We start from the raw sequence: 10727 nt of genomic DNA, 5'->3' as shown, positions 1-10727 counted from the left end.
ACCACGCCCTGGGCCAAGGCTGAGTCACCCAGGGATCCCCCACTCCCATTTTTAAACACTGGCCTGTTGGGATGGTTTATTCTACTATGTTAAATGCCAATTATTCTATTTAAAGTTGTTCATATTATTACAATGCCTATTTCACATTTATGATCTTAAATTAACATCTGGTGTTTTTGGAACTTCTTTGGAATATCGCTTCGTTCATTCTTTGTAATAATATCCTTCTTTACACATGACTCCTTGTAATTTGGGGGGGGTTGCGGATAAAAATGGGTAGAAAACAGTACAAGCTATATTCCTCGTTAATCTCCTAGGACTGTTCTCCTAGTTTACTATTCTCTTAGATAAAGCAGTGCTGTGAAAAAGGATGAGAAAATGTTCGAGGCAAATTAGTCTGTCCACCGGGGCTCTTTTTGTGTCTCTTAGACATAAGTTTCTGTGACTGATCAACTGGAAAGTCGAGTACTTGGGCAGCCTTTGGATTTCTAAATGGGAACACCCTATTCCAGCTTTAGAGCCCTGTGGGAGAGCACATTTCACCTTTTAGTGACTTCCTTTGTGTTTTTCTGCGCAACGCAAGCCTTTTCTACAAACCTGGTAAAAATAATCATAGTTCAGCTGTCTGATAAGCAACCTGCTTCTTTGATTTGATTAGTTTTCATCTCCATAGAGCTGGTAAAACCAGTTTTCTTGGATTTGTTGCAAAACATTGACTGAAAAAGATAAAAGGAGAAGTGAGTGGGTCATTCCAAGAGTGGTTATCAAGCCAAATCAACCGCAATAGAGCAAGCTGTGATTTCTAATTCTTTTGATGTGATCCAGATGAGTTACCTTGAACCCAGCATGTGCAACACAAAGGAAAAAGGGAAAAGCTTGCCTGCAGAAGGTCAGTGGAAAGCCTCGACTGCTCGCTTGGCCTCTATCTGCCAGGGTTTCTCCCTAACTTATCCCTACTAATTTGAAAATTTGAGGTGGATTGTGCCTGCCTCAATTATTACCATGGTGTTTGGAAGGGAATTTCCCCTTTCCCTCATTTCTTCCACATTTATAAATTGGAATTCCTCCGTAGGGAAGACTTGTTCTGTCTCCCTGACTTCTTCACTTGGCTGTTTATTTATACCCCTATAGACTTAAAGATAGAGCTGTTATGATATCTTTGGGTTATAATCCAATGGAATCGTTACTTGTTGCTTGAATTGTTCCAGCTTTGGGCTTTGGGAGCTCTTTCAGGTTGGCTTCTGTGCCCTTTTTGCTTTGCACCATCGTTTTTATTGAGCACCTCCTTACTTTCTGGCACCATGAGATTTCCATTTCTCCATAAAGCTCATCAGAAGCACCAGATAATGACTGTCTTCTGTAGAGCACTCTGCATGTAATTTCTTTTAATGTAAAGATGATATTAAAGGTTATCAAAGCAAAGTATCATTCATTACATGTAAATTACAGATGTCAAGTCCGAGTACTTGAAGAGAGTGAGCATGACAAGCTGTAAGAGCTTCATAGGCAGAAGCTCGACTGCTTTCCATTTTTATCCAAAATGTTACCACAGCTGAGTAACACAGAGGGGCCTCTTAAGTCATGTGATATCATTTTAAGTGTCACACCTCAGCTATTCCCCATTTCCAAAACGCATCATCCATTCTGGTCGAAATGGGAGTTCCGTGGGACAAAGATGTGATATTAAATGCAACTGTACTTGTTTAGCAATATTCATGAGATGGATTCACGTAATTTGAAATATTGCACTAACTATTCTGTTAAACAACACTCCTTTTAGAGGGAGGCAGGATGAGGAATTACACATCTATTCTTGTCAGCAGCTGGATTTGAATTTTGACATTAACTTCCTCTGGACTGGTCACCAAAAGTTTCTCAAAGCAAGATAAAAGGACAATAGGAACAATTCAGGAGAACCAAATAGTAAGTGTGTGTGTGGGAAAGAATATCCATTTTTGTAATTTAGAGAAATTTAAAATGAAGAAACTTCACAGTGTTTGAGTAGAATTCATACCACTTAGTTTACTTAAGGCAATAAAATTAGGGCACAGCTCAGGATTTTCAAAAATGTTAAGTCTTGCCATCAGTCCTCCTTTGGTGATATAATGATAAGTTTATTGGGGCGCCTAGGTGGCCCTGTCAGTTGAGTGTCAGGCTCTTGATTTTGGCTCAGGTCATGATCTCCGGGTCTTGGGCTGGAGCCCTGTGTAGGTCTCTGTGCTCAGTGGGAAGTCTGCTGGAGACTTTTTTCTCTCCTTCTCCCCCTCAAATAAATAAATCTTTAAAAAAAAATGACATATTTATCCATACAGGAAGCATACCCAGATCAAAGAGTAGGGACAGAGTTCTCTGACTCATGAAGGTATGACTTGAAATAGACCAAAGCAAAAACAAAACACAAAAGTTCAGGTCAGTTGCCTTCACCCATGCAGAGCTGAGAGGAAACATAAACAAGAACACTGTCTTCCTCATGCAGGATAGAGATGAATAAGATTAAGCAGGACATGAGACAAGCTGCTGATTTTTTTTTTTTTTTGAGGTCTCTAGAGTTCAGCCACCAGTTTGCTGGGTTTGGAGTATTGGTCTCTGCAACATCCAGGTAAGCCATGGTGGGTATCACTGACGCTGATCAAAGACTTTGGGCCCATTGCTCTTGAACGCACTGGCCAGCCAGCCGAGGATCCTCAGCACCGAGATGCGGGCCCATGATAAATCCAGCTCAGACATCTCCGTGTTGTACCACGCCCAGTCGTTTTCAGAGCCCCGAGTCTTCTTGAGAGAGGGATAGGGTAGCCCAGTGACCCTGGCTTTAGCAAAAAGAACCACCTTTCGAATCAGACAGACCCCAGAGCAGTTCTTCTGAGTGGGGTTCAAGAAAAACAAAGCCCTAGTAACAGTGGGCTTAGCCGGGCTCGATGAGTTTCAGCGTTTGTCAGCTCTGAGACCCTACGCAAGGCCTCGTGGTCCTGATATGCCAAGGCAGGTAACGGGTGAGGCACCACCGACCCCGGAGCAGGTGCAACGAGTGTTCCTCCGTGCCTCCAGCATTGCAAATTCTTCATTTTGGGTTCTTTAATCCCCTCCTTGGGAGTCTGCCACTGACGTCACTACTACCTTCTCAGCAGCTCCGTGGATGCATCTTTTCCCCCTTGGTTAGTGTCTTGTTTAGCTTGCTCCGACACACAGGACAAGCATTTAGAAAGTTGACGTTACTCATCTCTTGCTGGTAAGACCCTGACTGTGAGAGGGTTTGTTTGTTTGTTTTTAAGCTAATGAAACAATGATCGGAATATCTTTCTGCAGAAGTCCCAGGATGTAACCAATTTACCAGAGTTGCCCCCAGCATCATGGGTGAAGTATGAAGACAGCCCTATATTGGGTAAGGGGTCAGCCTTTATTTGTCCCCTCTGGGTCCACTAACCTTCAGCCTCCTCCGTTTTTCAGGGGCCAGTGATTTAATTTCTTAATTGTTTTATTTTCTCTTTTTGAACGTCTCCCATCTATTTCACTATCTCTTCCTACCACCAGATGGTGGAAAGGGAAAAGGAAATAACCGGATGGTAAATGAATGTGGTCCTGGCCGGCAGAGTATTTATGGCGAAAGGTGTAGTGGTGAATGGACCCAAAAAGGAGCTTGTGAGTTACCTGTGAATTCCCTGTTTTCATTTCGGTGTCCATTCAAAGGTCGGCGGCCCAGGTCCGGGCGTCTGTGTGGCACCGTCAGTACCCTGCTGGAGAAGGAAGTCTGCCCTTGTCTCAGGAGAGTCTTGGGAACATCAGAGCCTGGGAACACAGCTGAGCAACCCAGCCCCACCTGGCCCAGGCACGGGGTCGGGGTGAGGGGTCCCTGCGGGGGTCCCTGGTGCGAGGCGATGTGCCCCACCAGTCCTGCTACGTTCTTCTCTGTCTGCCCAAATCTCTATTCCACCGCCGGCTATAAGCCGAAGTCGCCCTTGGCCGGCCTTTCCCACGCTGCTCTGAATGGATGTAGCATTTCTCTCCCTCCATAGGGACCCCTTCTCCTGCCTTCCCAACAGCCCGCGGCGTGACAGCTTATTTTGGGTTGCCTTGATCCCCGATCCCGGGGATCATCACCCTCAGCAGGTGTTCATTCCCTCACCCACCCACGGTCTCCCCTCCCCCGGCTCGTCCTCCACTTCTCGTCGCACCCTCTGGATCTGCCGCTTCCACCTCCTTTCCCACGTGCCCCCCTCTCGGACGCCCCCTCCCCCACGACCCCCCCTCCGGTCTCGAGGAGTCTCGCGGCATTTCCCGGGGCGTAAGCCGAGCCGCCGCGGGTGTGGGGCGGCCTCGCGAAGCTGGGTCCCTCTCCCGCGGGCGGTAAGGGGGGCGCCCAAGCGCCGCGGCCACAGGGACGCCCCGGGCGCCGGTCCCGCCCCGGACAGGCCCCGCCCCGGACAGGCCCCGCCCCTCGTTGGCCCCGCCCCCGCCCCGGCGGCCGCGCGTCCCCGGCAGGCTGAGCCGCAGGAGCTTCGCGGCGGCGGCGGCGAGGAGGGGGGAGAGCGGGCTGCGCGGCCGCGGCTGCCGGGCGCTGGGCTGGGCGGCGCTTCTTCTTCTTCTTTTTTTTTTTTTCGCAATTTCCACTCGCGGGGAGCAGGAAACCCGGCGCAGCCGGGCGCAGCGGGCCGCGATGCAGCAGCAGCAGCAGCAGCACCAGCAGCAGCAGCAGGAATCGCCCCGGGGCAGCAGCGGCAGCAGCAGCAGAGGCAGCAGCGGGCGGCGCTGAGCCGCCGCGGCGGTCGCTACTGAGGAGAAAGCCGGCCCAGCCGCCGCCGCGTCCCGACCCTCGCGCCCCAATCCCCGCGCCCCGGTCCCGGCGTCCGACCCCCGCGCCCGCCTCCGCCAACTTTCACGCTGCCTCGGCGGCCCGGCCCGGCTCGACGCCAATGGGTGAGTAGGGGACTGCCCGCGCCGCGGCGCCCGGGTGTCCATCTCAGCCTGCGGGCGGCGCGCCTGTCCCGGGACCGCGGAGTCGGGAGGACGCCCCGGGGGCAGGGCCCTGGCGGGTGACACCGCGGTGGGCACCCTGCCTGCCTCGTGCACCCCCGTTCCCTCCCACTCGCGTCCCTGCTGAGCCCGCACGGCACCTACGGGAACCCCCGGGGGGCCTGGGCGGAGGATCGCGGGCCGGCCCGGGGCGGCTGAGGCTGAGGGATGCAGGGGGTGTGGTTGGCTCTTCGGGTGGGCGGGGAGAGTTTTGTCTTGGCCATTTTCTCGCCCCAGCGCGCCCTCCTCTGCACTGAGGACGTGGGTCCTGGGAGCTGGTGGGCTCCGGCCCAGCGCGGGGTTCGCGGTGTCTCCCCCCCCCCCCGGCCCCCCGCGGGGGAAGCCAGAATCTCGGGGTCTCGGGCGGCCAGGGGCTGGGGGCCAACGCGGGGGTGGTGCTGCGGGAAACGCCCCAGTACCCGGCCTGGCGCGCCGTCCTCCGGCCCTGAGCGCCAGGCGCGTCTCTGGGAGCCCCGCTCCCCCCGGCCCTGACCCCCTCTCTGCCTGCCTGCCTTCTCCCAGTCTGGCGAGCTCTCCGCTCCCTGATGCTCAAAGGCCACTTCCTACATCCTCTAAGTCTGAAGGCTCGGAACTGGAGCTGGCGATCCAGTCCTCGATTTACTGATCGAACAGCAGTTCCAAGTAGGCAACTAACCGTTAGGTCCCCCGGGTCCCACCTGGTGTAGACTCTGGCGTATTGGAGCCGCCTTGCCCAGAGGATCTGGCACTTTCTTGGGCAAAGGACTTGTGATTGCCTGGGCTAGCAATCGTGTGGCCCACCCAGTTAAGGTTCTTGCTGGCAGCCAGGCTCTGTCTTTCATACCTTTGGCAGATTATTTTTGGGTGTTTCTAGGCCAGGCAGAGGAAGGCTGTAGATCATAATAAATCATAATAGAGCGAGACCTTTCTGTGTTCAGGTAATAGGATTTGAGTAGGCGAGTCCAGCACTGATAGGCAAGCAAGCTGTCATAGGATGCTCCCTATGACATGGATGCGCTGGAACGGGGAAGGTTTAACCCAATCAGTTGTTGACAGGCAGTTAAAATCCCATTTGCGGTCATTTGCCAAAATGGTTTTCCTTTTCTAAAGTGGTGGCAATTTGATGGCCTCTCGGCTTCAATGTCACTTTTTTTCTCAGTGCCCTTCTCTGGTCCCTGCACAACCTCCAGTCTAAATTAGTTTCTCTGTTACCCTTTCTCCTATTGCACCTTTTTAAAAATAGCGGTATTACATATTTATTTGTGTTAACATTTATCTCCCCTGTCAGCTCGATGACTGTAAGGACAGAACTGTGTTGGCACTGTTTTGCTCACCACTGCTTGCTTTGGTGTGGAGCAGGCCCTCAATAAATATTTATTGACTTACTGACTGAATGAATGAATGAGGGGGTATGACACTCTCCTGCCTGATGGAAGACAAAACACTTAGCTTAACGCTCTTGTTTTGCTTTGGCACCTAGTAAGATGATTTAATTTACTAACAGAAATATATACTTTAAACATTACTGATCGCCTTAGTAACAGGTTGCTTTTTCCTGAGGCAACCAAATAGGATATTTTGATCACCTTTCCTTTTTTGTGTGTCCCGAGAGGGTTGCACAAAAAAAGAAGTTAAATACAAATGTCTTCTGTGGCTGGACTGTGCTTTCTGTATCTCACAGGGAAGAGGAGTCCAGGTTAAGAAGAAATAGACCTGTTTATTATTCAAGTCTGAACTGTTTTCATTATCCAGAGCCTCCTAAGAAAATTACAGACTGCTTCTGCAGTTTATAGCCCTTTCATGCTTAATCTTTTTTTACTGTGACCACTACAAAATGGAGGGGGTGCAGAAACTGATTTTCATTTATTTCAGGTGTTAATACTTAGAGGCGATAAGATTAAAATGAATGCTGTGATTTAATTCATTAACATGTATATAGTGGAACTTAAGATGTCTATAGTAGTTTATGGCTAAAGATTGCCTGCTATTTTCTTTTTCTTTTTTTTTCTTAGTGGGGGTGGGGGTGAGACAGGGAGAGAGAAACATAAGCAGGCTCCACACCCAGTGCAGATCCCAAAGTGGGGCTTGATCCCACAACCCTGAGATCATGATCTGAGCCGAAATCAAGTCAGACACAGAACTGACTGAGCCACCCAGGCACCCTGAAGAGTTGGTTGATTTTTTTAAGATTTTATTTTTAGGTAATCTTTATGCCCACTGTGGGGCTTGAACTCACAACCCTGTGATCAAGAGTTGCATGCCCCACCAACTGAGCCAGCCAGGTGGCCCCCACACCTGTTATTTTCTAAAGCATCTTCAGCAGTGTATTTGTGATGAAGTACAGGTATTTAACAGTTGATTCTGTATGTCTTCTGATGGAGCTACCCAGTAGTGCCATTTCTGAAGCAGGTATATGTCCACACACAGGCACGGCCCCCTTCTTCGATCCCCCAAGTCTCCTTGGTTTTCAAAAGATTTCACCAGTATATCACTTTGATACACTTGCATTCTTACTTGGCCTGGTAATGATTTTTCTGTTGATGGCTAATGCAGTAAAATTGTATTATATAGTCTTTAATCTGAAAAATAACCGAAGAGCATCAAATCCCTAACTCTGAAATGAATCCAGTTAGTTGTAAAATGGCCTCTTACAAAAGCCCACTCAGAATATGCCCTCAGAGCTTGCAGGCAGATGCCTGCAGTGCCACATCTAGGGAAAGCCTCTTGTAATTACAATTGCACAAATATTAATGATTCACATCTGTGAACAGTGGAGGATTTGCAAGCCCAGCAAATGATTTTTGTTTAGAAAATTCCAGAGTAACAACAAAGTTTGGACTGTTTTTAGCAATGTATTGTTTTGGTGGGAGATTGCTTTATGGCTAAACTAAAACTAGAATGAATGTAATGTGTTGGTCTCCACAAACATTCTAAAGTTAAAAATGGAAGAAAAGACTCTACCTTTATTGCTCATGACCCTTACTTTACCCCCTTATAGTCCTCATGGTCCCGGCAAAACCTTGCTACCTTCCTGGTTGCACAGACCTTCAGCTCCTTTGGCAATACGAACAATCTCTCATCAGCCCTTCTATTTGAATTTATTTTAAAGTAGATTGCATACAGTGGTCAGCATTCATCCATTCACCCATCTATCCATGCAGTGTTTATTGATCTGCTTTGTGCCAGGCATTGTGCTAGGAACAGGCACGCAACACACACAGACCTGCCAGCTTGGGCTTTTCTGGCTAGTGGAAGAGGTAGGCCTGGATGCAGTACCCATGACAATACGAAATTAGAAGCCCTGCTGGTCTTACGAAAGATTAGAGAGGGGCAGTGTGATTTAGGCTGCAGAGGGTGGGAACGATGTCTTTGAGGAGGTTGTGTTTGAGCTGAAATCTGAAAATTGGGTAGGGGTTGGCACTGCCCCCCTCCCCGGCCCCAACACACCTGGCGTGGAACAAGCAGTTCTCTCGAGGCAGCGATGGACCGCAGGGAGCTGTGTGGGCCTGTTCCACACGGAGGACTGGGCCTGTGGCAGGGGCTTTAGGGGAGCTTTTAAGGAGGCCAGCTGTTCTCTGGACTGGAGGCTGGCCGGAAGCGAGGTAATTCCATGATTGGGGCCCTTGGTAGACCTTATCGGGCAGCAGGGAAGACGGGACAAAGGCTGTGAATGGTAAAGAAGCAGCAGTCACTCATAAGCCATAAGCTCATAAGCCAGGATCGGGGGATGTGTGGGGACTTCTGTGGTTTGGACAAGGTTCGCTTGTTCTCCGTGTTCAGACGGGATTACAGAGTGGTCTTGTTTTGGTCTTGTCCCATCCCGGTCACAGAGTGGCCTTGTCTGATGTTGGTGTCCTGGGAATTGTCTGGTCAGTGGAGGAGACTGCCCGGCCTGCTCCCGGATGGCCGGGGCTGCTTTTCTGAGCTTAAGTGATAAAGGGGGGCAGGGAAGAGGAGGTGATCGGGGAGGACATGGCCCTGTAGGTGTATTTTGTGGCTGCTTCCTTAACATGGGCCAGCTCTGGTCTGTGGACTGTTCTACATTAAGCGCAGTGGATACCTGAAATACAGGGCAAGAGATACAGAGCCACACAGAGCAAGCTGCTGAGAACCAAAGTCAAGGCCGCTCTTAATGGAAGGATGAGGGCCGGAAAATACTTGAATCCCTTCATCATGAGAGGAGAGTCTGATACAGTGATTCTCAGAGTGTGGTCCCCCAGCCAGCAAGATCGGCCTCTCTGGGATCTTGTTAGAGATGCACATTTTCTGGCCACCATTTCTACCTACTGAAGGAGGAAGGGGGCATGGGGGGTGGGGGTGGAGCCCAGCAATTTGTGTTTTTTTTTAAAGATTTTATTTATTTATTCATAAGAGAGAGAGAGAGAGAGAGAGAGGCAGAGACACAGGCAGAGGGTGAAGCAGGCTCCATGAAGGGAGCCTGATGTGGGACTCGATCCCGGGACTCCAGGATCACGACCTGGGCTGAAGGCAGGCGCTAAACTGCTGAACCACCTGGGCTGCCCAGCAATTTGTGTTTTAAGGAGACCCCCGGTGGTTCTCATGCATGGTCAAGGTCGGGGCATAGAACCTCCTTGCCTCGCAGGTGAGAAAGCTGAGCTTCAGAGTATGTGGGTCACTGAAGAGCACATGGGCACTCTGGTCAAATATAAGATATTGTTATAAGTGACACATGGCATTAGAGAAGGAGAAAAATATGTTCCTAGTTCAGAACAAACCTCTGTGGAGTCACTAGAACAGTACACTATTGATTCTTCATGAACCACATCCATGCCAGACCCCAGCACCTGGGCATTAGTGACACTAGCTGGCCCATCTCGGCGACGCTCGGATGTTTACCAGAGCATCACACCAGTCTTTTCTTCTTTAGAAGGGACATTAAAATACATTGTTAGGGATGCCTGGGTGGTTCAGCAGTTGAGCATCTGCCTTTGGCTTAGGGCATGATCCCGGGTTCGAGTCCTGCATGGGGCTCCCGCGGGAAGCCTGCTTCTCCCTCTGCCTGTGTCTCTGCCCCCCCACCGTGTCTCTCATGAATAAATAAATAAATCTTAAAAAAATAAAAAATAAAATACATTGTTAGCATTATTAGAGTTTTTGATATTTGTTCTTGATTTTTCTGTACCTGGTATCTGCGTTAGCTTCTGATTGCTGCTGTCATAAATTACCAAACACTTGGTGCCCCCAAATGTCATCAGTTTATTATCTTTAAAGTTCTGGAGATCAGAAGTCCAATACAGGTCTCACTGGGTTAAGATCAAGATGTGGGCAGGACTGCATTCCTTCTGGAGGCTCTAGGGGAGAATCCCTTTCCTTGCTTTTTCCAGTTTCCAGAGCCTTCTGCATTCCTTGGCTCATGGCCCACTTGCATCTTCCAAGCCAGCAATGGCCGGCCAGGTTTCTTTCATATCACGTTACTCTGATACTGACTCTTCTGCTTCTCTCTGCCATGCTTAAGGAGGGCAGGAACTACATCTGTTTGGTCATTGTGTCCCTGTGCTGGCACATGGGAAGCCCAAAATTGATATTGGTTGAGTTAATTATTATTCCTAACCTTCTAGCCAACTTCACCTGGGTGTGTCTTAGACACTACAAACAGCCTGCTATCCACTGTGCTCAGTACTTCTCCTCCCTAGTCCCCATTTCCTGGAGGGTACCAACACCTTTCCTGTCACTTCCATAGCTATTCCACTGTTTGCTTCACCTCTTCTTCCTTTCCCCTA

General features: G+C 49.6%; 1 protein-coding gene and 1 long non-coding RNA gene across 7 annotated transcripts in view; both read left to right on the top strand.

The window, feature by feature from the left end:
- Positions 1-1802: 1802 nt before the first annotated feature.
- LOC121482323 lies at positions 1803-4185 on the top strand. Its single transcript, XR_005985591.1, has 4 exons — positions 1803-1923; positions 2540-2599; positions 3304-3379; positions 3685-4185. It is a non-coding gene; the product is annotated as an uncharacterized LOC121482323 (long non-coding RNA).
- Positions 4186-4498: 313 nt separating this feature from the next.
- SH3KBP1 (SH3 domain containing kinase binding protein 1) overlaps positions 4499-10727 on the top strand; it is a 342506-nt gene continuing 336277 nt past the window's right edge. For 4 of the 6 annotated variants that reach the window (XM_041740052.1, XM_041740047.1, XM_041740050.1 and 1 more), the window contains exon 1: positions 4499-4911. In XM_041740052.1, the coding sequence (XP_041595986.1) occupies positions 4908-4911 (4 nt within the window). In that variant the 5' untranslated portion in view covers positions 4499-4907. The remainder of the gene's footprint in view (positions 4912-10727) is intronic. The other 2 variants (XM_041740053.1, XM_041740051.1) reach the window with 1 other exon arrangement.

The sequence above is a fragment of the Vulpes lagopus genome, chromosome X (assembly GCF_018345385.1).
Source record: "Vulpes lagopus strain Blue_001 chromosome X, ASM1834538v1, whole genome shotgun sequence".
Taxonomy (NCBI): domain Eukaryota; kingdom Metazoa; phylum Chordata; class Mammalia; order Carnivora; family Canidae; genus Vulpes; species Vulpes lagopus.
Note: the sequence above shows the minus strand (reverse complement) of the source record. Positions and strands in the feature narration are given on the sequence as shown.